We start from the raw sequence: 25217 nt of genomic DNA, 5'->3' as shown, positions 1-25217 counted from the left end.
GCTGTACTATCTCAGGGACAGTACTGAGGGAGTGCTGCACTGACGGGGTGCCATCTTTCGGATGAGATGTTAAACCGAGGCCCTGTCTAACCTCTCTGGCAGACGTAAAAGATCCCATAGCACTATTTCGAAGAAGAGCAGGGGAGTTCTCCCTGGTGTCCTGGCCAATATTTATCCCTCAACCAACATCACTGAAAAACAGATGATCTGCTCATTATCACGTTGCTGTTTGTGGGATCTTGCTGAGTGTAAATCGGCTGCCATGTTTACTACATGACAACAGTGACTACACTTCAAAAGTACTTCATTGGCTGTAAAGGTTTGGGACGACCTATGGTCGTGAAAGGCGCTATATAAATGCAAGTACTTTCTTTCAATCCAATTGTCCCCTCTCGGTGGGAGCGAACCTTTGGCTTAACTGTAGAATTCTTGCCCCTGAGTCAGAAAGGGCAGGGTTTGAGCCCCAGTCCCAGCGAGTGGAGACTCACACTGAATTCTGGGTTGACATCTAGCGGAATACTTGCCTCTGGTGTGTGGGTGTGGGTTGTGGGAACTTTTGCTGTATAGGACAAACCACAGCTGGTAGAAACATGGGTATGGCCAGGTACACCATGGGCTAGATAGAGTGAATCTCCCTCTACACTGTCCCATCAAACACTCCCAGGGCAGGTACAGCATGGGTTAGATACAGGGTAAAGCTCCCTCTACACTGTCCCATCAAACACTCCCAGGGCAGGTACAGCACGGGTTAGATACAGAGTAAAGCTCCCTCTACACTGTCCCATCAAACACTCCCAGGGCAGGTACAGCATGGGTTAGATACAGAGTAAATCTCCCTCTACACTGTCCCATCAAACACTCCCAGGGCAGGTACAGCATGGGTTAGATACAGAGTAAATCTCCCTCTACACTGTCCCATCAAACACTCCCAGGGCAGGTGCAGCATGGATTAGATACAGAGTAAAGCTCCCTCTACACTGTCCCATCAAACATCTGAAGATGGAGCACAGGTGATATTCTGGGTGGTCCTGGCACGTACACCATTTAAGAGTTTGCAACTTCAGGAGAATATGGGAGGAGAATGGAAGAAAATATATCGTTCGTGGAATTAACTACTGAAAATGGATCTTGTTGGTCAGCAGGTGAGGAACCTGCTGTTCTCTGCTCGTCTCTGACATTGTCTGTCTCTGCTGGACTCTGTCGCTTTCTGCTGGTCTCTGCCAGTCCCTTCTGGTCTCTGATATTCTCTGCTGGTCACTGCAGAACTCTGCTGGTCTTACTGGTCTCTGCCGGTCACTGCAGGACTCTGCCGGTCTCTGCTCATCACGGCAGGACTCTGCCAGTTTCTACTGGTCTCTGATGGGCTTTGCTGGTCTCTGATGGGCTCTGCTGGTCTCTCCTGTTTTGCCTCTTGCTCCAGAAGCCAATTCCGACGATGATGCCAAGAAGAGTGAGTGAGACGGCTGCTGCTCCAGTCCCAATCCCGACATTCGTGCCTCCTTCTGTCGCCCTCTCTATTGAATTTTAAAATGATGTTGATCAATAATTATTTCCTAATGATTTCATTAGGTGCTTCATTAAGCTGCACACTGGTACAGTACATGTCTGATAGGGTAATGAACAATTTAAAATGGATTGAAACATGCCTAACTGGCTCCATTACAAATAATAAGCAGAATACAACTAGTTACCATTCATTAATCTCAGAAACAGGGCAGTTCCTGACTCGTTACAGAGTTTAAAGTGCAATTCTGTAGTCAGCAGATTAAATCAACACACGAACCATCTGATATCAGGGATAGAGGCTGCAGAATTACACACTGTAAAATAACAGTGCAATGCCAAGGAGGGGAAACTATTGGCCATTTCTTTACACAGATGATGGTTGCACATTGCAATGTTTGGCCACAGGGAGTGGTTGAGACAGAGACCATTGTATGTTTTAAGGGAAGGGTGGCTAAACATTCGAAGCTCAGGGAGATACAGGGCAGTGAGGTTAGTTTGGGATTGATACAGGACTGTGGGGAGAGAGTGGGGCAGTGGGATTAGTTTGGGATTGATACAGGGCTATGGGGAGAGAGTGGGGCAGTGGGATTAGTTTGGGATTGATACAGGGCTATGGGGAGAGAGTGGGGCAGTGGGATTAGTTTGGGATTGATACAGGGCTATGGGGAGAGAGCGGGACAGTGGATTAGTTTGGGATTGATGCAGAGCTATGGGGAGAGAGTGGGACAGTGGATTAGTTTGGGATTGATACGGGGCTATGGGGAGAGAGTGGGACAGTGGGATTAGTTTTGGATTGATACAGGGCTATGGGGAGAGTGTGGGGCAGTGGGATTAGTTTGGGATTGATACAGAGCAATGGGGAGAGAGTGGGGCAGTGGGATTAGTTTGGGATTGATACAGGGCTATGGTGAGATTGGGGCAGTGGGATTAGTTTGGGATTGCTGCAGGGCTATGGGGAGAGAGTGAGGCAGTGGGATTAGTTTAGGATTGATACAGGGCTATGGGGAGAGAGTGGGGCAGTGGGATTAGTTTTGCATTGATACAGGGCGATGGGGAGAGAGTGGGGCAGTGGGATTAGTTTGGGATTGATGCAGGGCTATGGGGAGAGAGTAGGGCAGTGGGATTAGTTTGGGATTGATACAGGGCTGTGTGGAGAGAGTGGGGCAGTGGGATTAGTTTGGGATTGATACAGGGCTCTGGGGAGAGAGTGAGGCAGTGGGATTAGTTTGGGATTGATACAGGGCTATGTGGAGAGAGTGGGGCAGTGGGATTAGTTTGGGATTGATACCGGGCGATGGGGAGAGAGTGGGGCAGTGGGATTAGTTTGGGATTGATACAGGGCTATGGGGAGGGCGCGGGGCAGTGGGATTAGTTTGGGATTGTTACACGGCTATGGGGAGAGAGTGGGGCAGTGGGATTAGTTTGGGATTGATACAGGGCTATGGGGAGAGAGTGGGGCAGTGGGATTCGTTTGGAATTGAGTCAGGGCTATGGGGAAAGGGCAGTCTCTCCAATTGAAATCCTCCCACTCAGCAGAGGCCAGGGGTTAAATCTGGGACCCTCTGGTCTGTCCGTCTTTGTTCCACATTGGGCAGGTCATTTACCAATTGTGCTATTGGGTAAATTGAAGGGGATTTTGCTCAGTGTAACACCGTGAAAGGTGGGCATGTGCTATTGAAAGAGAAAAGGAAGAGGTGCATTTATATAACACCTTTCATGAGCTCAGGATGTCTCAAAGCACTTTACAGCCAATTAAACTATTTTGAAGTGTAGTCACTGTTGTGATGTGGAAAACCCGGCAGCCAATTTGCGCACAGCAAGATCCCACGACCAGCAATGTGATAATGATCAGATCACTTTTTTTATTTTCATGTTTATTGAGGGATAAATATTGGCCAGGACACTGGGGATAACTCTCCTGCTCATCCTCGAAATAATGTCATGGGATGTTTTACCTCCACCTGAGATGGCAGTTGGGGCCTTGACTTAACATCTCATCTGAAAGATGGCACCTCCCACAGTGCAGCACTCCCTCAGTACTGACCCTCCGACAGTGCAGCTCTCCCTCAGTACTGACCCTCCGACAGTACCGCACTCCCTCAGTACTGCCCCTTTGACAGTGCAGCGCTCCCCCGAAGGATGCAGAGACACGGGGAAGGACCCTGCGGCACAGGGAATGACCTTGAGGCACAGGGAATGACCTTGAGGCACAGGGAATGACCTCGAGTCACAGGGAATGACCTCGAGTCACAGGGAATGACCTAGAGTCACATGGGAGGATCCAGAGAAGTGGGGAAGGACGCAGAGACACAAGGAAGGACCCTGAGGCACAGCAATGACCCAGAGGCACGGGGAAGGATGCAGAGGCACAGGGAATGACCCTGAGACACAGGGAAGGACCCAGAGGCACAGGGAAGGATGCAGAGGAACGGGGAATGATCCAGAGGCACGGGGAAGGACCCTGAGACACGGGGAATGATGCAGAGGCACAGGGAATGACCCAGAGGCACGGGGAAGGACCCAGAGGCACGGGGAAGGATCCAGAGGCACAGGGAAGGATGCAGAGGTACGAGGAATGATCCAGAGGCACAGGGAAGGACCCAGAGGCACGGGGAAGGACCCAGAGGCACGGGGAATGACCCAGAGGCACAGGGAATGATCCAGAGGCACAGGGAATGACCCAGAGGCACAGGGAAGGATGCAGAGACATGAGGAAGGATGTAGAGGAACGGGGAATGATCCAGAGGCACGGGGAATGACCCAGAGGCACAGGGAAGGACCCAGAGGCAAGGGGAATGACCCAGAGGCACGGGGAATGACCCAGAGGCACAGGGAAGGACGCAGAGGCACGGGGAATGACCCAGAGGCACAGGGAAGGATGCAGAGGCACGAGGAATGATCCAGAGGCACAGGGAAGGACCCAGAGGCACGGGGAAGGATGCAGAGGCATGGGGAATGATCCAGAGGCACGGGGAAGGACCCAGAGGCACAGGGAAGGATGCAGAGGCACGAGGAATGATCCAGAGGCACAGGGAAGGACCCAGAGGCAGAGGGAAGGATGCAGAGGCACAGGGAATGATCCAGAGGCACGGGGAAGGACCCAGAGGCACAGGGAATGATCCAGAGGCACAGGGAATGATCCAGAGGCACAGGGAATGACCCAGAGGCACAGGGAAGGATGCAGAGGAACGGGGAATGATCCAGAGGCACAGGGAATGACCCAGAGGCATGGGGAAGAATGCAGAGGAATGGGGAAGGACCCAGAGGCACGGGGAAGGACCCAGAGGCACAGGGAATGACCCAGAGGCACAGGGAATGACCCAGAGGCACGGGGAATGACCCAGAGGCATGGGGAAGGACCCTGTGGGCCCCCAAGACACGGGGAAAAGCCCTGCGGCCCTCCCGAGAATCGGGGAAGGACCCAGAGTTCCAGGAAGTACCTCGCGGCCCCCCCGAGACACAGGGAAAGACCCTGAGGCCCCCCCCCCGATTTGCCACTCACCCCAGGGTACGTTGATCCCCCGCAGGAGGCTGGCGTGCTCGATATGACAGGAGTAGCTCTTCCTGTCGTCTCCACTCAGCTCGATCGTTTTCAGTACCCGATAGGTCATATCCTGGTTGGGCAGCACGTCACTGGATTCAATGTCAGCGATCTCCTCGCCATTCCCCAACCAAGTCACCTCGATGGCCCAGGGGTAGAACCCCGACACAAGGCAGGAGACCCTTAGCACTCTGTCCCCGTCACTCCTCTTCCCAATAAACACCTCAGGGGCGACTGAGAGATTTAAACAAAGAGTACAATCGGTGACAAGTTCTCTTCTTTTGCCTTCATTTCTACCCCGCCCACCACCATCAATTTTCTCGGCCTGAAGGCAGATGACTGATGCTGAGAGACAGCTGGAGTTCACCGGAGTTCAGCTGAGGGGTCACCTGATAGAGGTCGTTAAGATTATGAAAGGGTTTGATAGGATAGACGTAGGGAAGATGGGCGCTAAATAGGGCCGTGTAGCGCCCGTTGTTTCGGCGCTAGACGGCCTCTCCGACATCCAAGATGGCGTCTTGGATGCGCACGCACATTTCCAGCGTGACGTGCGCCAGACGCCATCTTGGTATAGGAGTTAGCGCAGGCGCAGATAACGAACGCTGGAATCATGTAAAGTAGGGAGAAAATGGCTTCAATCAGTGTGCAACGCTGATTTAAAGTGATAGACACCATTTCGGGACTTAACGCTCAACTCAACGCACAGTCTTAACCCCGACCATCTGAACGTGTCTTACAGTTCCTGGAGGACCCCCCACCGGCACTATTTAAAGGGACCATGCAGGATTTACAGGTTAGTGGCTGGATTGTTGCTTCTGGCTGCCAAGACATTCAAAACTGTTTTCGGAGGTCTCCTACATTTGAATACTGGGACACGGGGACATAGCCAAACATTTAGAGCCAGGATGTGCAGGTGTGAAGTTAGGAAATGCTTCTTCACACAAAGGGTGGGAGATGTTTGGAACGCTCTTCTACAGACAGCAGTTGATGCTAGCTCACTTGTGAATGTTAAATCTGAGATTGATAGATTTCTGTGAACCAAGGGTATTAAGGGATATGGGGCTAAGGTGGGTATATGGAGTTAGGTCACAGGTCCACCATGATCTCATTGAATGGTGGAACAGGCTCGAGGGGCTGAATGCCACTGTCACTTGCTGCCTCTTGATATGCGCCACCTTCTCCTGTGTCTGGGTGATGTTCCTGTCATGGTTGAATAGCTGCCAGTGTGTGTGGCCTGTGAGTTGTGGGTGGGCGGCTTGAAACAGTGGTAATGTGGAAGGGTGAGAGGAAGCATCTGATGGGAAGAGTTGAGTACTGATGGAAAGAGTTTGTTGGTATGTGGGTGATGGGGGTGTCGTGTGTGGAGCAGTTGGTTGGAGACAACACCTGACAGTTGACCTCACTCACCTTGACCACTCATGTCAAAGCATTGAACTTCTTCCTGCAATACATCCATGTTCATGATGCTGTGAGCCTGGGATTGACTTCGTCCCCCGCTGCCTCCCACTGCCTTTTGGATATCTGTCTGGAGGGCCTCTTGCCCCCCTCCCCCCACCAACTGTGGATATAGGATGTCCCTCCTTCTGTCCACCTCTTGCACCAAGGCCTCTAGTGCATCAGCAGAGAACCCTGGTGCATGCACTCTCACAGGCCTGGTACCAACTCAGATCGGCAGATTGGTGAGGTCTGGTGTGCAGATTGGAGGATGTGGGATTTAGTAGTGTGCAACCTTTATTCAATGTTTTAACATAACTCATCAGTGTGTAAACATAGGGATGGGACCTGCATCGTGTTTTACGTGTGTGATGTCTGATCTCCGTTCAGACTCCGTGCAGACTGTTATTTTCAGCAAATAACAGGTACCAGCTACCTTTAAGAGATTTCTGACAAACATCCTCCCTTTAAGAGATTGGACTCCCTCTGGTGGTGGAAAGTGTGAATTGCATTGATTCCAGATGCAAGGCCTGGGATGGAACGCTGATCGCAGGTCGGTCCTCGGGTGGGTCGAAACTTGCATCCTGCCTGCGCCGGGACCATTGGACACGGGGTAAAGCACATCACGCTGCCCCCGCCCAAAAACGGCCACATCCAAATTTTTCCCCCGATGTTTCCACTTGTGGCAGAGGCCTGAACGAGGGGCCATAAATATAAGAGAGTCACTAATAAATCCAATGGGGAATTCAGGAGAAACGCAGAGAGTGGTTTGAATGTGGAGCTCGCTCTCACAAGGAGTAGTTGAGGCGAATAGCACAGATGCCTTTAAGGGGAAGCTGGATAAACACATGAGGGAGAAAGGAATAGAAGGATATGCTGATCGGGGGAGATGAAGTAGGGAGGGTGCAGCAATAACACTGGCATAGACCTGTTGGGCCGAATGGCCTGTTTCTGTGTTGTAAATTCCATGTAACGGGTCACGTTCCGGTAACGCACACAAGCACCCAGTGTTCACGAGTGAGCCTTCACAGTGAGGACCAGGACGCTATTCAACCATGGGGGTATTACAATTTAGTTGAACCCCGTCCTCACCCGATGTCAACACGCACGGGCTTTCCAGCCGGGGAGACTGAGTAGGTCATCGGATTTCGGTCACCTGCCCGATTATCTCCCCCATCCCCACCCCACCCACCCCAAGGGGTACTGAGGCCAGGTGCAGCACCCCTCACTGCTACCCTGTCCGGGAACAGCTGGCTCAGGACAGACTGGGAATATAAACTTTGCCTGTACGGCACCTCCAGTTCCCGCTCGCTCGAGGTACCTTTCCTCTGTAGTGCTTCTCGCCCAGCCCGAAGGTATATCAGCAGCCACTTCACACAGTCCTTTTCCAACAGGGTCTTGAAGTATTTGTTCATGAAGGTGTTCGCATTCCACCGGTCTGCTAAAGTCTGGAACTCTGGATTCACCGCAATCCAACTCAATCTGTCCTTGTCAAAAACATACGCGTCCTCCCCGTCATATCCAAACTTTATAAACCCCTCCGTGGAGTTGTCGCTGTTCAGTTCGCAGCCACACATTCCCTGGACAAAGAAAACACCTGGAGAAACAACTCAAGTCAATTGAAAATGTGAAAAGGGTTCGATCGGGTACATACAACAACAACAACTTGCATTTATATAGCGCCTTTCACAGAGTAAAACATCACAAGGCACTTGACAAACAAAATTTGACACCGAGCCACATAAGGAGATATTAGGACAGGTGACCAAAAGCTTGGACAAAGAGGTAGGTTTGAAGGAGCATCTTAAAGGAGGAGAGAGAGGCGGAGAGGTTTAGGGAGGGAATTCCAGAGGGACTATTTCCTCAGGTGGGGGAATCAAGATCTTAGATTCAGAGCCAGGCCATTTAGGAGTGAAATCAGGAAGCACTTTATCACACAAAGGGGAGTGGGAATCAGGAACTCTCTCCCCCAAAAGGCTGTGGGATGCTGGCGGCCCATTGGAGCTTTCAAGACTGAGATTGTTAAATTTTTGTTAGGTAAGGGTATCGATGGATAGGAAGCAAAGGCTGGAAAATGGAGTTACGGTGCAGATTAGCCATGATATAAATGAATGGTGGAGCAGGCTCGAGGGGCTGAATGGCCTCTTCCTCTTTCGATGCTCCTGAGCAGCTGTGTTACGTTGAGGTTCCATTTATGTCCTGCTGTCTTGGACTTTAACCTTAGCAATAGGTTAGATTGTCACAGAGAGTCATCGATCTCTGGAATTTCAACGGGATGAGAACAGATCTGGTCCCGGGTAAATTGGAATCAAAGATTGTCAGGCAAAACTGTAATTGAACAGCGGGCGGCCTTTAAGGAGGAGATGGTTCGGGTACAGTCTCCACGAGGGGGAAAGGGAGGGCAACTAAAGCCAGAGCTCCCTGGATGACAAAAGAGATAGAGAGTAAGATGAAACAGAAAAAAGGGGCATATGACAGATGTCAGGTTGATAATACAAGTGAGGACCAGGCAGAATATAGAAAGTTCAGAGGGGAAGTGAAAAAGGAAATAAGAGGGGCAAAGAGAGAGTCTGAGAATAGACTGGCGGCCAACATAAAAGGGAATCCAAAAGTCTTCTATAGGCATCTAAACAGTAAACAGGTAGTAAGAGGAGGGGTGGGGCCGATTAGGGACCATAAAGGAGATCTACTCATGGAGGCAGAGGAGATGGCCAAGGTACTAAATGAGTAATTTGCATCTGTTTTTACCAAGGAAGAAGATGCTGCCAGAGTCTCAGTAAAGGAAGATATGGTTGAGATACTGGATGGGCTAAAAATTGATATAGAAGAGGTACTGGAAAGGCTAGCTGTACTTAAAGTAGATAAGTCACCATGTCTGGATGGGATGCATCCTAGGTTGCTGAGGGAAGTAAGGGTGGAAATTGCGGAGATACTGGCCATAATCTTCCAAACATCCGTAGATACAGGGGTGGTGCCAGAGGACTGGAGAATTGCAAATGTTATATCCTTGTTCAAAAAAAGGGTGTAAGGACAAACCCAGCAACTACAGGTCAGTCAGTTTAACCTCAGTGGTGGGGAAACTTTTAGAAACGATAATCCGGGACAGAATTAACAGTCACTTGGACGAGTGTGAATTGATTAGGGAAAGCCAGCATGGATTTAAAGGCAAAACGTATTCAACTAACCTGATACAGTTTTTTGATGAGGTAACAGAGAGAGTAGATGAGGGCAATGCAGTTGATGTGATGTACATGGACTTCCAAAAGGCGTTTGATAAAGTGCCGCATGGTGGGCTTATCATCAAGATTGCGGCCCATGGAATAAAGGGGGCAGTAGGAACATGGATACAAAATTGGCTAAGGGACAGGAAACAGAGAGTAGTGGTGAACGGTTGTTTTTCAGACTGGAGGGAGGTGTACAGTGGTGTTCCCCAGGGGTCGGTGCTGGGACCACTGCTTTTCTTGATAAATATTAATGACTTGGACTTGGGTGCACAGGGCACAATTCCAAAATTTGCAGATGGCACAAAACTTGGAAGTGTAGTAAACAGTGAGGAGGAGAGTGATAGATTTCAAGAGGATATAGACAGGCTGGTGGAATGGGCAGACACGTGGCAGATGAAATTTAATGCAGAAAAATGCGAAGTGATACATTTTGGTAGGAAGAACGAGGAGAGGCAATATAAACTAGAGGGCACAACTCTAAAAGGGTACAGGAACAGAGAGATCTGGGGGTATATGTGCACAAATCATTCAAGGGAGCAGGGCAGGTTGAGAAAGTGGTTAAAAAAGCATATGGGATCTTGGGCTTTATAAATCGAGGCATAGAGTACAAAAGTATGGAAGTCATGATGAACCTTTATAAAACACTGGTTCGGCCACAACTGGAGTATGGTGTCCAGTTCTGGGCACCACACTTTAGGAAGGATGTGAAGGCCTTAGAGAGGGTGCAGAATAGATTTACCAGAATGATTCCAGGGATGAGGGACTTCAGTTGTGTGGATAGACTGGAGAAGCTGGGGTTGTTCTCCTTGGAACAGAGACGGTTGCGAGGAGATTTGATAGAGGTGTTTAAAATCATGAAGAAACTATTCCCATTGGTGGAAGGGTTAAAAACCAGAGGTCATAGATTTACGGTGATTGGCAAAAGAACCAAAGGTGACTTGAGGAAAAACTTTTTTACACAGCGAGTGGTTAGGATCTGGAATGCACGGCCCGAGGGGGTGGTGGAGGCAGATTCAATCGTGGCCTTCAAAAGGGAACTGGATAAGTAATGAAAGGAAAAAATTTGCAGGGCTACGGGGATAGGGCAGGGGAGTGGGACTAGCTGGATTGCACTTGCATAGAACCAGCACGGACTCAATGGGCCGAATGGCCTCCTTCCGTGCTGTCACCTTTCTGTGATTCGATGAACAAGTTGCCTGCATGCACAGTGTGTGTGTGTGGACTGCAAGTGTTGGAAAGGGGACTGGCGACCAATAGAAAGTATCTCGAGTTATAGGAGGTGTGTGGGGTTAATGGGGACCAGTGATATCAGACACTGTGGTCTCCTGCACCTTCCTCGATTCCCTGGGGGGGGGGGTCGCAGAGGAATCTCCCAGAGTGTTTGCTTTCCTAACTTGGCCTCAGTTTCATCCTCTTTCTTTGGCCTCTCCCAGGAGATTGTGTGACTGTGGGAGGGAGAGGGTGCTGATGGTGTGTGTGTGTGTGTTGTTTCACCGTGCCAAGACAGGACAGGCTTGATGGACCCGCCTGTCCTGATTTCATCTGTTTGTTAGTAACCCTGGCAACGCAGCTTTAGAAGAGGAGAAACAAGTGGCAGCGATGATTTCATTCCAACGTTCAAGGTGCTCACATCAAATCCCTCAGTGCTGCCCCTCCCTCAGTGCTGCCCCTCCCTCAGTGCTGCCCCTCCCACAGTGCTGCCCCTCCCTCAGTGCTGCCCCTCCCTCAGTGCTGCCCCTCCCTCAGTGCTGCCCCTCCCACAGTGCTGCCCCTCCCTCAGTGCTGCCCCTCCCTCAGTGCTGCCCCTCCCTCAGTGCTGCCCCTCCCTCAGTGCTGCCCCTCCCTCAGTGCTGCACTGGGAGTGCCAGCCGAGATTTTGTGCTCCAGTCTCTGGAGTGGGTCTTGAACCCACAACCTTCTGAACTAGAGGTGAGAGTAAGAAGGTCGTGGTTTCAGGCCCCACTCCAGAGATTTGAGCGCATAATCTGGGCTGACACTCCAGTGCAGTACTGAGGGAGCGCTGCACTGTCGGAGGGGCAGTACTGAGGGAGTGCTGCACTGTCGGAGGGGCAGTACTGAGGGAGTGCTGCACTGTCGGAGAGGCAGTACTGAGGGAGCACTGCACTGTCGGAGGGGAAGTAGTGAGGGAGCGCTGCACTGTCGGAGAGGCAGTCCTGAGGGAGTGCTGCATTGTCGGAGGGGCAGTACTGAGGGAGTGATGCATTGTCGGAGGGGCAGTACTGAGGGAGTGATGCATTGTCGGAGAGGCAGTACTGAGGGAGTGATGCATTGTCGGAGGGGCAGTACTGAGGGAGTGATGCATTGTCGGAGGGGCAGTACTGAGGGAGTGATGCATTGTCGGAGAGGCAGTACTGAGGGAGTGATGCATTGTCGGAGGGGCAGTACTGAGGGAGTGCTGCTTTGTCGGAGAGGCAGTACTGAGGGAGTGATGCATTGTCGGAGGGGCAGTACTGAGGGAGTGATGTATTGTCGGAGGGGCAGTACTGAGGTAGTGCTGCATTGTCGGAGAGGCAGTACTGAGGGAGTGCTGCACTGTCGGAGAGGCAGTACTGAGGGAGTGATGCATTGTCGGAGGGGCAGTACTGAGGGAGTGCTGCATTGTCGGAGAGGCAGTACTGAGGTAGTGCTGCACTGTCGGAGATGCCGTCCTTCAGATGAGACGTTAAATCGAGGCCCCGTCTTCCTGTTCAAATGAACATAAAAAGAACCTATTGCTCCCATTTCTCCCTCAATCCACACCAATAAAAACAGATGAACAAATCAATCATCTCATTGCCATTTGCTGTGCAGAAAATGTCTGCCATGTTACTCCCAGATAGTGCCAATGACCAGGTCATCCCAAGTCATTTAATGGGTGTAAAGTGGTTCAGGACATTTCTCCGAGACAGGATAAGGCTCTATATGGATACAAATCCTTTCCTCCTGTCAGTCGATAGCTGCACCGAATCTGTGAGGATACTCACTCGAGGCACCGTGTTGCTGTCGGTAAAATATCTCGGCGTTTCCTCTGACCAGACCATGGAACCCCGCCATTGTGATGGCGATGGCGTCCCAGTGATGGTTGTCGAAGGAGTCGGCCATCCACTGCTGTCTGGGCACAGTCCGCTGCAGGGTGCTGTCGAAATACACTATCTCATAGTCATCGAGCATCGCGACCAAGCTGTACTCGGGCATCTCGGCCCCGCCACGGCTCAGTATGTAGTAAAATGCGAGGATGTGGAAATCTGCAGGATCACAGACAGAAACCAGTCTCAAAAATGACGTTAATCATAAGTAACTCAAAGTGGAAACGGCTAATGCTGAGCCTGGTTAGACCATAAGACCATAAGAGATAGCAGCAGGAATAGGCCATTCAGCCCCTCGAGCCTGCTCCGCCATTCAATGAGATCATGGCTGATCTGATTTTTACCTCAACTCCACTTTCCCGCCTTTTCCCCATATCGTTTGACTCCCTTGCTGATCAAAAATTTGTCTAACTCAGCCTTGAATGTATTCAATGACTCAGCCTCCACAGCTTTTTGGGATAAAGAATTCCAAAGATTCACAACCCTCTGGGAGAAGAAATTCCTCCTCATTTCCATCTTAAACGGGCAACCCCTTATTCTGAGACTATGCCCCCTAGTTTTAGATTCCCCCATGAGGGGTAACGTCCTCTCAGCATCTACCCTATCGAGTCCCCTCAGAATCTTGTATTTTTCATAAGATCTCCTCTCATTCTTCTAAACTCCAATGAGTATAGACCCAACCTGTTCAATCTTTCCTCATAAGACAACCCTTCCATACCCGGAATCAACCTCATGAACCTTCTCTGAACTGCCTCCAATGCAAGTATGTCCTTCCTTAAATAAGGTCACCAGAACTGTACGCAGTACTCCAGGTGTGGTCTCACCAGCACCCTGTACAGTTGTAGCATGACTTCCCTGCTTTTATACTCCATCCCCCTAGAAATAAAGGCCAATACTCCGTTTGCCTTCCGGATTACCTGCTGCACCTGTATGTTGACTTTTTGTGTTTCATGTAGGAGGACACCCAGATCCCTCTGTACCGCAGCATTTTGTATTATTTCTCCATTCAAATAATATTTTGCTTTTTTATTTTTCCTCCCAAAGTGGATGACTCCACATTTTCCCATATTAGGCCACAGTGAGGACGTTGCGTCCGATTTTGGATACCATGTGTTGAAGAGGATGTCAAGCTCACGGAGAAGGTCGGGAAGAGATTTGCTCGGGCGATCCCAGGGAATCTGGTGGACAGCTACAAAAATGGAATGGCTAATGGAACGTTGGCCTTTATCTCGGGGGCTGGAATACAAAGGGGAGGAAGTTATGTTCCAGCTGTTCAGAGCTCTGGTCAGACCACATCTGGAGATACTGTGTTCAGTTCTGGGAACCGCACCTCAGGAAGGATAGATTGGCCTTGGAGATTTAGCAGAATGATACCGGGGCTTAGAGGGTTAAATTATGAGGACAGGTTGCATCGACGAGGCTTGTATTCCCTTGAGTGTAGAAGATTAAGGGGTGATCCAATTGAGGTGTTTGAGATGATTAAAGGATTTGATAGGGTAGATAGAGAGAAACTATTTCCTCTGGTGGGGGGAGTCCAGAACAAGGGGGCGTAACCTTAAAATTAGAGCTAGGCCGTTCAGGGGTGATGTCAGGAAACTCTTCAACACACAAAGGGGAGTGGAAATCTGGAACTCTCTCCCCCAAAAAGCTGTTGAGGCTGGGGGTCAATTGAAAATTTCAAAACTGAGATTGATGGATTTCTGTCAGGTAAGGGTATTAAGGGATACGGAATCAAGGCTGGTAGATGGAGTTAAGATATGCATCAAGCCATGATGTAATTGAATGGCAGAACAGGCTCGAGGGGCTGAATGGCCTCCTGCTATACCTAGGTTCCGATGAGAGGCTTGAGTTATGAGAACAGACTGGGATTCTTTTCATTGGTACAGAGATAAGAACATAAGAAACAGGAACAGGAGTAGGCCATCCGGCCCCTCGAGCCTGCTCCACCACTCAATCAGATCATGGCTGATCTCCTACCTCAACCCCATTTTCCTGCACTATCCCCATATCCCTTGATGCCTTTAATATCTGGAAATCTATCGATCTCTGTTTTGAATGTACTCAATGACTGAGCCTCCACAGCCCTCTGGGGTAGAGAATTCCAAAGATTCACCACCCTCTGAGTGAAGAAATTTCTCCTCATCTCAGTCCTAAATGACCTACCCCTTATTCTGAGACTGTGACCCCTGGTCCTAGACGCCCCAGCCAAGGGAAACATCCTCCCTGCGTCTGCCCTGTCGAGCCCTGTAAGAATTTTGTATGTTTCAATGAGATCACCTCCCATTCTTCTAAACTCTAGAGAATACAGGCCTAGTCTACTCAATCTCTCCTCATACGACAATCCTGCCATCCCAGGAATCAGTCTGGTGAACCTTCGTTGCACTTCCTCTACGGCAAGTATATCCTTTCTTAGGTAAGGAGACCAAAACTGCACACAATACTCCAGGTGTGGTCTCACCAAGGCCCTGTATAATTGCAGTAAGACATCTTTACTCCTGCACTCCAATCCTCTTGTAATAAAGGCCGACATACCATTTGCCTTCCGAATTGCTAATGGTCAAGGGGATCTGATAGAGGGGTCCAAACTCTCAGGGGGTTGGAAAATAAAGAGAATAAACACTTTCTGTTGGTCAGTAAGTCGGAAACTAGAGGGCATAAATTTAAGGTCAAGAGCAAAGGGAGAGATTAGGGGGAATTTTGTTAATGGAGAGGGATGTTCGGAGACGGAGGCTGGGATTTCCTGCTTCAATGCTCCAAGCGGACACCACGAGCCCACGTTGGAAAATTCCTCAGCCGTGATTCTCCCACCATTCATTTTACTAGCTGGAAGCTCAGAGCTTGGTGAAGTGGCAGCTTCCGTTAGGAGCTCCCAGGAGTTCTGGAGCAGGAAAGCATTGGTCAGACTGCCCGACCAGAGGGGGGAACAGGTCCCACAATAGCTGCTCAAAGGAAAGTGGATAAATATTTTTTTTAATTTTTCTTTTTAAAAGAGTCTGGGCAAAGGTCAGGAGAAAGTGGGTAGCGCTTTCAGAGAGCCAGCATAGCATGATGGGCCAAATGGCCTTCTTCTGTGCTGTACAATGTTATGTTCCTACGATTCCTACTGTTAACAAGATGGCTCCTGGGCTGGCTGCTCCCTCGGGAGCTCCTTTGCTGGACAATCCTATCCTTGGTCATCCATTGCCATCCTTTGCCCATTCTCCCCCAATCTCCTCTCTTCCACTGTTTAAGTTCCCTGGCTCTAATAGTGGGTGCATTTTACCCCTACCCACAAGTTCAAGCTGCAAGTTTAAACTTACCTGGGCCCACTGCCCATTCCCCGACCGGGCCTGCTCTTTGTTTACATCAGTGAAAACTGGATCTTTGCTCAAATTTGGCTTCTAAATTCCTCGACTTCTCAGCACTACGCTACTCCACTGGAAGACTCAGCTGCTTAAGAGTTAAGGTAACTTTGTCCAGCCCACAGCCCATCCCCCAGCTATTACCTGCTGAGTTTATGACTGTACTACTGGTTTTTCAGCTTTATTTTTCTACACTCTGGTTCCTGGCCAGAAATTCACTCCCCTGGGCCGAAGTCCATTCCTCCGCTGCTTCTAGATCTTACAGTGACCTCCATCTTCACCATTGTTCTTCTGCTCTGCGATCGATTCTCCAAACCTCCTGACTCTTCATCCCCACGGAAATCCCCCCCAGCAGTGCGTCCTCCGATAATCTACCCTTCAAATAGCTTCTGGACTCACTCACCCTCCACACCCTGTCACCGAACCTGGACATCAGTTGGTTGATGCTCCAAGCTGACTCCACCCTATCTACATCAACTTTATCCCACCACAGGACCTCTGACTTTAACTGTGGACTCCCTCCTATTGTCTCCTCTCTGTTCCCCGTTTAGTAACAGGTCACATGGTTCGCCCTATTTATACCCTGCCCGATTTTACGCTCCATTGAAGTTGAACCAAATCCATCCCATTCCCTCTGGACAGGTTAGGTTAAAATCGAGGCTTTAGCATGAGGAAGATATCATCCTGACGTCTGTCCCAAGTCGCCTTTTACTCGTTTGAACCTAAGTCGTACTCCCACAATTTAGTGTGAAGTATTGTAAAAAAAAAACGGATGAGGTCCTGCAAGCAGAATATCGGGAGATAGGAAATAAATTAAAAAGCAGGACCTCTAAGGAAGTAATCTCAGGATTACTCCCAGTGCCACATGCCAGCGAGAGCAGAAATAGGAGAATAGACCAGATGAATGCGTGGCTTGAGAGATGGTGTAGGAGGGAGGGGTTTAAATTCCTGAGGCATTGAGACCGATTCTGGGAAAGGCGGGACCTGTACAAGATGAAAGGATTGCACCCAAGCAGAACCGGGACCAGTATCCTCGTGGGGACATTTGCGAGTTGTGTTGGGGAGGGTTTAAACTAGTATGGTGGGGGATGGGAACCAAAGGGCAGGTCCAGATAGGACAAATTCAGACCAGGAAACGCAAAGTAGAAAAGCAGTTAGTGACGTAGTTTGCGACTCAGAAATGCAAAAAAGCAAAGGTTAAATAGTGTTCAGCACAGGAATTTGACGGGGTTAAAGGGTATATACTTCAATTCAAGGAGTATTACAAACAAAGCAGATGAGCTAAGGGCACAGATAGACACGTGGCAGCATGATATCATTGCTATAATGGAAACCTGGCTTAAAGAGGGGGATAATTGGCAGCTCAATATCCCTGGATATAGAGTGTTCAAGCAGGATCGAGTGGGTGATAAAAAAGGAGGGGGGTAGCATTATTGGTTAAAGAATCAATTAGAGTTGTGAGAAGGGATGATATGCTAAATGGATCATTAATCGAGGCCGTATGGGTTGAGCTAAGGAATAAAAAAGGGGCAGTCACACTACTAGGAGTGTACTCTAGACCCCCGAATAGCGAAAGGGAGATAGAAGAACAAATATGTCGGCAAATTTCTGAGTGCAAAAATAAGAGGGCAATAATAGTAGGGGATTTCAACTACCCGAACATCAACTGGGATTCAAACAGTGTGAGGGGCACAGAGGGCGCAAAATTCTTGATTGGTGTCCAGGAGAACTTTTTTAGCCAGTACGTGACAAGCCCAACAAGAGGGGATGCCATTCGAGATTTAGTCCTGGGAAATGAAGATGGGCAAGTGGGTGAAGTGACAGTGGGTGACCATATTGGGGATGGTGACCACAATTCAGTTAGTTTCAGCATTATTATGGAAAAGGACAGTGTTAAATCAGGAGTAAATGTTTTAAATTGGGGGAAGGCAAATTTTACAGAACTTAGAGGTGATTTGGCAGAAGTGGACTGGACACAACTACTTGAGGAGAAATCAGTGGCAAGCCAGTGGGAGGCACTAAAAAGTGAAATTCTACGGGTACAATGCAGACACGTCCCCTCAAAGAAAAAGGGTGGCACTGCCAAATTTAGAGCCCCCTGGTTGTCTAGAAGTATACGGGGCAAGATAAAGCAGGAAAAGAAAGATTATGACTGTCACAGAAAACTAAATACTGCAGAAAGCCTGGAGGAGTATAGAAAGTACAGGGATGACGTAAAAAAGGAAATAAGGAAAGCAAAGAGCGGGCATGAAGAAATATTAACGAGTAAGATTAAAGAAAACCCAAAGATGTTTTATCAGTACATTAAGAACAAGAGGATAGCTGAGGAAAAGGTGGGACCGATCAGGGACGATAAGGGTAACCTGTGTGTAGAAGCAGAGGATGTGGGTAGGGTTTTAAATGAATATTTTGTCTTCGTATTCATAAGGGAAAGGGATGATCTGGACGTAGTAGTTAAAGAGGAGAGGTGTGAAATATTGGATAAAATAAACATAACGAGAGAGGAAGTACCAGAGGGAGTGGAATCCTTGAAATTTGATAAGTCACCAGGGCTGGATGGATTGTTTCCTAGGCTATTGAAGGAAGCCAGTGAGGAAATAGCGGATGCTCTGAGGATCATTTTCCAATCCTCACTAGATACAGGGGAGGTACCGGAGGACTGGAAGACTGCAAACGTAGTACCGTTGTTTAAAAAGGGTACGAGGGAAAGGCCGAACAATTATAGGCCGGTCAGTCTTACCTCGGTGGTGGGCAAACGATTAGAATCAATACTGAGAGATAGGATAAACTGTCACTTGGAAAGGCATGGTTTAATCAGGGATAGTCAGCATGGATTTGTTCAGGGAAGGTCATGCCTTACAAATCTGATTAAATTCTTTGAGGAAGTGACAAGGAGGATTGATGAGGGTAGTGCAATGGATGCTGTCTACATGGATTTTAGTAAGGCATTTGACAAGGTCCCACATGGCAGACTGGTCAGAAAGGTAAAAGCCCATGGGATACAGGGAAATGTGGTGAATTGGATCCAAAATTGGCTCAGTAACAGGAAACAAATGGTAAAAGTCGATGGATGTCTTTGAGAATGGAAATCCGTTTCCAGTGGTGTGCCACAAGGCTCAGTGTTGGGTTTCTTGCTGTTTGTGGTATGTATTAATGATTTGGACTTGAATGTAGGGGGCATGATTGGCAAATTTATAGACGACAAAAATTGGCCGTGCAGTTGATAGTGAAGAGGATAGCTGTAGACTCCAAGAAGATATCAATGGGTTGGTGGAGTGGGCGGAAAAGTGGCAAATGGAGTTCAACCTGGAGAAGTGTGAGGTAATGCACTTAGGGAGGGCAAACAGTAAAAGGGAATACACAGTAAACTGGAATATATTGAGAGGGGTAGAGGAAGTGAGAGACCTTGGAGTGCATGTGCACAGGTCCCTGAAGGTGGCAGTACAGGTCGATAAGGTTGTGAAGAAGGCATACGGAATGCTCTCCGTTATTAGCAGAGGCATAGAATACAAAATCAGGGATGTAATGATGGAACTGTATAAAATGCTGGTAAGGCCACAGCTGGAGTATTGTGCGCAGTTCTGGTCACCACATTACAGGAAGGACGTAATTGCTCTGGAGAGAGTGCAGAGAAGATTTACAAGAATGTTGCCAGGGCTTGAAAATTGCAGCTCGGAGGAGAGATTGGATTGGCTGGGGTTGTTTTCCTTGGAGCAGAGGAGGCTGAGGGGAGACTTGATTGAGGTGTACAAAATTATGAGGGGCCTAGATAGAGTAGACAGGAAATACCTGTTTCCCCTAGCGGAGAGTTCAAGAACTAGAGGACATAGCTTTAAGCTGATTGGCGGAAGGATTAGAGGGGACATGAGGAAAAACACTTTTACCCAGAGGGTGGTGGGTGTATGGAATTCGCTGCCCGAATTGGTGGTAGAGGCAGGGACCCTCAACTCTTTTAAAAAGTACCTGGACCTGCATCTAAAGTGCTGTAAGCTGCAGGGCTACGGACCGGGTGCTGGAAGGTGGGACTAGAATGGGGACCTGGTTGTTTTTCGAGCCGGCACGGACACGATGGGCCGAATAGCCCCCTTCTGTGCTGTATCCTTTGTATGGTTCTATGCCGTTAAAACCGGAAGTGGTCAGTTGGAAGGCGGGTTTTAGATTTTTACAATTTTTACCTTCCCACCTGCACCCAAACCCACCCGTTCATGGGGTTAAAATCGACCCCTTAGAGTTCACCTTGGCCTTGACGTGCTCAGAGACTACAATAAACAGGCAGTGTTTGACCAGAAATAAATGTCAGTCATGGACACGGATTAACCAGGAGAGAACCTGCTGTAACAGTAACTTAATCTCTTGCGCTTTTCAACACCACTCGAGTCTGAAGCTACTTATTGGTGCTTGTGTGCAGCAGGTCTGATAACCAGATCCAGTTAGAATGGAGGGACTTGTTCTGGTCACTGGGTCCCAGGGAGTGGAGTCTGAGCCTGCATCTTACAGCAGGGGTTCACACTGAGGCCCAGCCCAGTATTAACACCGAACCATCGCATCTGTTTACACCCCCTGTATTTCAATGGTCTATTCCAGACTCCCACTTTCACCCCTCCCATTCTCTTCCCAATGCATCGACTCTCACTGGCAATGGGACCACAAAGAAAAGAGAGACTCACATTCCTATTGTGATTTCACCACCTCAGGACCTCCCAAAGCGTTTTACAGACAGTGAAGTATTAGTGAAGTGCAGTCACTGTTTTAATGTAGGAAACACGGCAGCCAATTTGCGCACAGCAAGATCCCACAAACATCAACGAGATAATGACCAGATAATCTCCCCACTCCCTCCCCTCCCCCTCCTCATCCCCCACTCTCTCCCACCATCCCTCTCTCCCTTTCCCACCCTCTCCCTCCCCATCTCCCTCTCTCTCCCCATCTGCCTCATCCTCTTCCCTTTCCTCTCCCTCTCTTTGTCTGACTCCCCCTCTCCCTCCCCATCTCCCCACCTTTACCCTCTCTCTTCACTCACACACCCCCTCCTGCACCTCTCCCTCTCGCTCCCCTTCTCTGTCCCTTCCCCATCACCCTCCCTCTCTCCCTCTAGCTCCCCCAGCCTCTCCCTCCCCTCCACTCTCCCTCCCCTCCACTCTCCCTCCCCTCCCCCTCAGCCTCTGCCTCCAACTCTCCCTCCGACTCCCCCTCCCATTCTCCCTCTCCATCTCCCTCCCACTATCCCTCTCCCTCCCTTTCCCCCTCCCCCTCAGTTTGAGCATGACGTCCACTGACTGGATTTGGTGACATTGTTCAATGTTCTGTTATCCTCATGGATTGCTGTTCTGAGGAGCCTCATGTTAAGCGCGACTCGAAGACGGTGCATTGAAAATTAACATAAAAATCTGTCTGTGAATTTGCTTCGATGCCAATTTATTCTAATTCACCCAGATCAACATCACTGTGAGTATTTTTGCCTCGAGCACCAGTTGATTATTGAAGAGTCAGCAGCTCATTCTCCCCACAATCGGACACACAGAGTTCACTTTGGCCTTGACCCGCTCAGAGACTATAATAAACGGGCAGTGTTTGCTCAGAAATAAAAGTCAGTCGTGGGCCTGAGCAACACATCGGACATCGGACAGCCCAAAGTCCATTGTGTTGCTGTGAGGTGAAGGTGGGAACGGGGGGGCAGGCTTCGAATCTGCTTCGATTTCAGTGTCACCCTGCTGAAGCAGCACAAGAAGGTTCGGAAAGAACAAAAGATCTTTTTATACATCACCTTTCACAACCTCAGGATGTCCCAAAGCGCTTCACAGAAAGTGAAGTAATGTGAAAGTGTCATCACTGTTGTAATGTGGGAAACGCCATTCATTATGAGAAGTACTTTCATACTGGGGGCTGAAAGGGTTAAATTATGAGGACAGGTTGCACAGACGAGGCTTGTATTCCCTTGAGTGCAGAAGATTAACGGGTGCTGTAATTAAGATCATTGAAGGATTTGATATTGAAGATAGAGAGAAACTATTTCCTCCAGTGGGAGAGTCCAGAACAAGAGGGGGCGTCACCTTAAAATTAGAGCCAGGCCGTTCAGGGGTGATGTCAGGAAGCGTTTCTTCACACAAAGGGGAGTGGAAATCTGGAACTCTCTCCCCCAAAATGCTGTTGAGGCTGGGGGTCAATTGAAAATTTCACAACTGAGATTGATCGATTTTTGTTAGGCAAGGTTATTATGGGATATGGCACCAAGGCGGGTGGGTGGAGTTAAGAAACAGATCAGCCATGATCTAATTGAATGGCGGAACAGGCTTGAGGGGCTGAATGGCCTCCTCCTGTTCCCATGTTCCGATGAGATGCTTTGACTGTGTGCAGCAGCTTACATTACTACAACAGCCCTCGTGTACAGGGAGACGCCTCAGAGCACAGAGCAGGAGGGAGGAGCCCAAAGAGAGGATTTAAGAGGAGCCAGAATCACACTCAGGAGTTGATTCAGGAACAGTGGAGAGGCCGGGAAGGGACAAGGCAGGAATCCTGAGGGAGATTGCTGGAGAGGGCAGGGACAGGAGAGACTGAAGGATCGGCTCCCAGTGGTGGAACAGAGGCAGTGGAGAAGGAGGGGTTAGGCCGGTGTGGGAGGAGCGGAGGGGGCATGTGGGGGCATGAGATTGGGGGAGATTGCGGAGGTGGGAAGGGAGGAGGACAGAGAGGGCTTTAAAGGTGAAGAAATGAACCTTTGAGTCAATTCTGTGGAGTTGGAGGAGCTGATGGGGTTTTGGCACGAACAAGGGATGGGGGTGAGAGGGAGGAGGCAGAACACATCGATCAGAACACAATCTCTGAAAGGTTCACACGTGTCTGTGGTCCAGTAATATTGAGGTCGATTTTCACCTTTACCACCTGGGTGTTCAGCATCAACTGGGCGGAGCAGAGAGAGAGCAAAATCTGGAGAGGAGGATCACACGGCAGGAACAGAACCTGGAGCATTTTCCATCTATTGAAATCCCCCCCGCCCGGCCAGATTTCCGTTCTGAACTCAGCCCAGGTGATGCCTAATGTCTCGGAGCTAAAACCACAATCGAGCCCGTTATGTGAAAGGGGATAATGGAATCCTCCTTCAAACACCATCCGAGGGAAAGGGTTTTCCTTCCCTCCCCTTCCATTCCCTTTCCCTTCCTTTCCGATTCCTTCCCTTCCCTTCCCCTTCCTTTTCTTTCCTGTCCCTTCCCATTCCCTCCATCCCCTTCCCTTCCACTGCTTCCGAGGTACAGCTCCAATACCTCACCCCCCAAAATGGCTGTTATTTGTCTGTGAGCCTTGACAATAATTGAAGAAAAGTGCCTCGAACAAACACTTTGCAAACAGATCAGTGACACAACCTCTCCCAGTGACCCCTCCCCAGAACAGGGATCATCCTTAACCTGAATCGCTCACACACCCAAGGCAATGAGATAGTCCAAACCCAGGGGCCGCTCGAGAGCATCTTGTGATGAAGATGGGTTCAATCTCGGTGTCCCCTCAAATACTGTCCACAGATAGAAGCTGTTTGATTTGCTTACCAGAGGAGACGTTGGGCACACAGTAAACGTTCAGTAAAGTAACAAGCAGCATGTTGTAAAGTCACCCGAGGCGCTGATTAACCAGGAGAGAAGCTGCTGTAACAGTAACTTAATCTCTTGCGTTTTCAACACCACTCGAGTCTGAAGCTACTTATTGGTGCTTGTGTGCAGCAGGTCTGATAACCAGATCCAGTTAGAATGGAGGGACTTGTTCTGGTCACTGGGTCCCAGGGAGTGGAGTCTGAGCCTGCATCTTACAGCAGGGGTTCACACTGAGGCCCAGCCCAGTATTAACACCGAACCATCGCATCTGGTTACACCCCCTGTATTTCAATGGTCTATTCCAGACTCCCACTTTCACCCCTCCCATTCTCTTCCCAATGCACCGACTCTCACTGGCAATGGGACCACAAAGAAAAGAGAGACTCACATTCCTATTGTGATTTCACCACCTCAGGACCTCCCAAAGAGTTTTACAGACAGTGAAGTATTAGTGAAGTGCAGTCACTGTTTTAATGTAGGAAACACGGCAGCCAATTTGCGCACAGCAAGATGCCACAAACAGCAACGAGTTAATGGCCAGATAATCTCCCTACTCGCTCTCCCTCCCCGTCCCCTCCTCCTCCTCTAACTCCCACCATCCCTCTCTCCCTGTCCCACCCTCTCACTCCCATCTCCCTCTCCCTCCCCTCCTCATCTCCCTTCTTGTCCTCTTCCACTCCCCATCTCCTTTCCCTTCCTCTCCCTCTCTTCATCCAATTCCCCCCTCCCTCCTCATATCCCCTCCTTCCCACTCTCCCTGCACAATTCCACCCAATCCTCCACCTCTCTTTCTCCTTCTCCATCCCCGTCCCCTCTCCCTCCTCATCCCTCTCCCGACCCTTCCCCGTCCCCTCTCCCTCCCCATCCCTTTCCCTCTCATCTCCCTACCCCTCACTATCTCCCACTCCCATCTCCTCCCCCCCCTCTCTCCGTCTCCCTCCCCCTCTCCTTCTCCCTCCCGCTCTCCCACATCCTATCCCTCTGCCTCCCCCATGCTCTCCCCCTTCCCCTTTCCCCCTCCCCCTCAGTTTGAGCATGACGTCCACTGACTGGATTTGTTGACATTGTTCAATGTTCTGTTATCCTCATGGATTGCTGTTCTGAGGAGCCTCATGTTAAGCGCAACTCGAAGACGGTGCATTGAAAATTAACATAAAAATCTGTCTGTGAATTTGTTTCGATGCCAATTTATTCTAATTCACCCAGATCAACATCACTGTGAGTATTTTTTCCTCGAGCACCAGTTGATTATTGAAGAGTCAGCAGCTCATTCTCCCCACAATCGGACACACAGAGTTCACTTTGGCCTTGACCCGCTCAGAGACTATAATAAACGGGCAGTGTTTGCTCAGAAATAAAAGTCAGTCGTGGGCCTGAGCAACACATCGGACATCGGACAGTCCAAAGTCCATTGTGTTGCTGTGAGGTGAAGGTGGGAACGGGGGGCCAGGCTTCGAATCTGCTTCGATTTCAGTGTCACCCTGCTGAAGCAGCACAAGAAGGTT

At 49.5% G+C, this 25217-nt stretch overlaps 1 protein-coding gene across 1 annotated transcript; it reads right to left on the bottom strand.

Annotated features, from left to right (window-relative positions):
* Positions 1–822: 822 nt before the first annotated feature.
* LOC137310397 (major histocompatibility complex class I-related gene protein-like) lies at positions 823–23730 on the bottom strand. Its single transcript, XM_067978232.1, has 5 exons — positions 23671–23730; positions 12690–12950; positions 7803–8078; positions 5009–5281; positions 823–1514 (listed from the first exon to the last, which is right to left on the bottom strand). Exons 1-5 carry the CDS (start codon positions 23720–23722, stop codon positions 1324–1326), a joined length of 1053 nt encoding a protein of 350 aa, XP_067834333.1. The 5' UTR covers positions 23723–23730; the 3' UTR covers positions 823–1323.
* Positions 23731–25217: the final 1487 nt, after the last annotated feature.

The sequence above is a fragment of the Heptranchias perlo genome, unplaced genomic scaffold (genome assembly GCF_035084215.1).
Source record: "Heptranchias perlo isolate sHepPer1 unplaced genomic scaffold, sHepPer1.hap1 HAP1_SCAFFOLD_252, whole genome shotgun sequence".
NCBI classification, from domain to species: Eukaryota; Metazoa; Chordata; class Chondrichthyes; order Hexanchiformes; family Hexanchidae; genus Heptranchias; species Heptranchias perlo.
Note: the sequence above shows the minus strand (reverse complement) of the source record. Positions and strands in the feature narration are given on the sequence as shown.

Coding starts and splice junctions, on each gene's coding strand:
- LOC137310397 (XM_067978232.1), bottom strand. CDS start 23,722: ATGCTGCTTGTTACTTTACTGAACGTTTACTGTGTGCCCAACGTCTCC. Junction 12,951..23,670: donor TGTGCCCAACGTCTCCTCTG/GTAAGCAAATCA, acceptor GTGATCCTGCAG/ATTTCCACATCCTCGCATTT. Junction 1,515..5,008: donor GGGGATCAACGTACCCTGGG/GTGAGTGGCAAA, acceptor AAAATTCAATAG/AGAGGGCGACAGAAGGAGGC.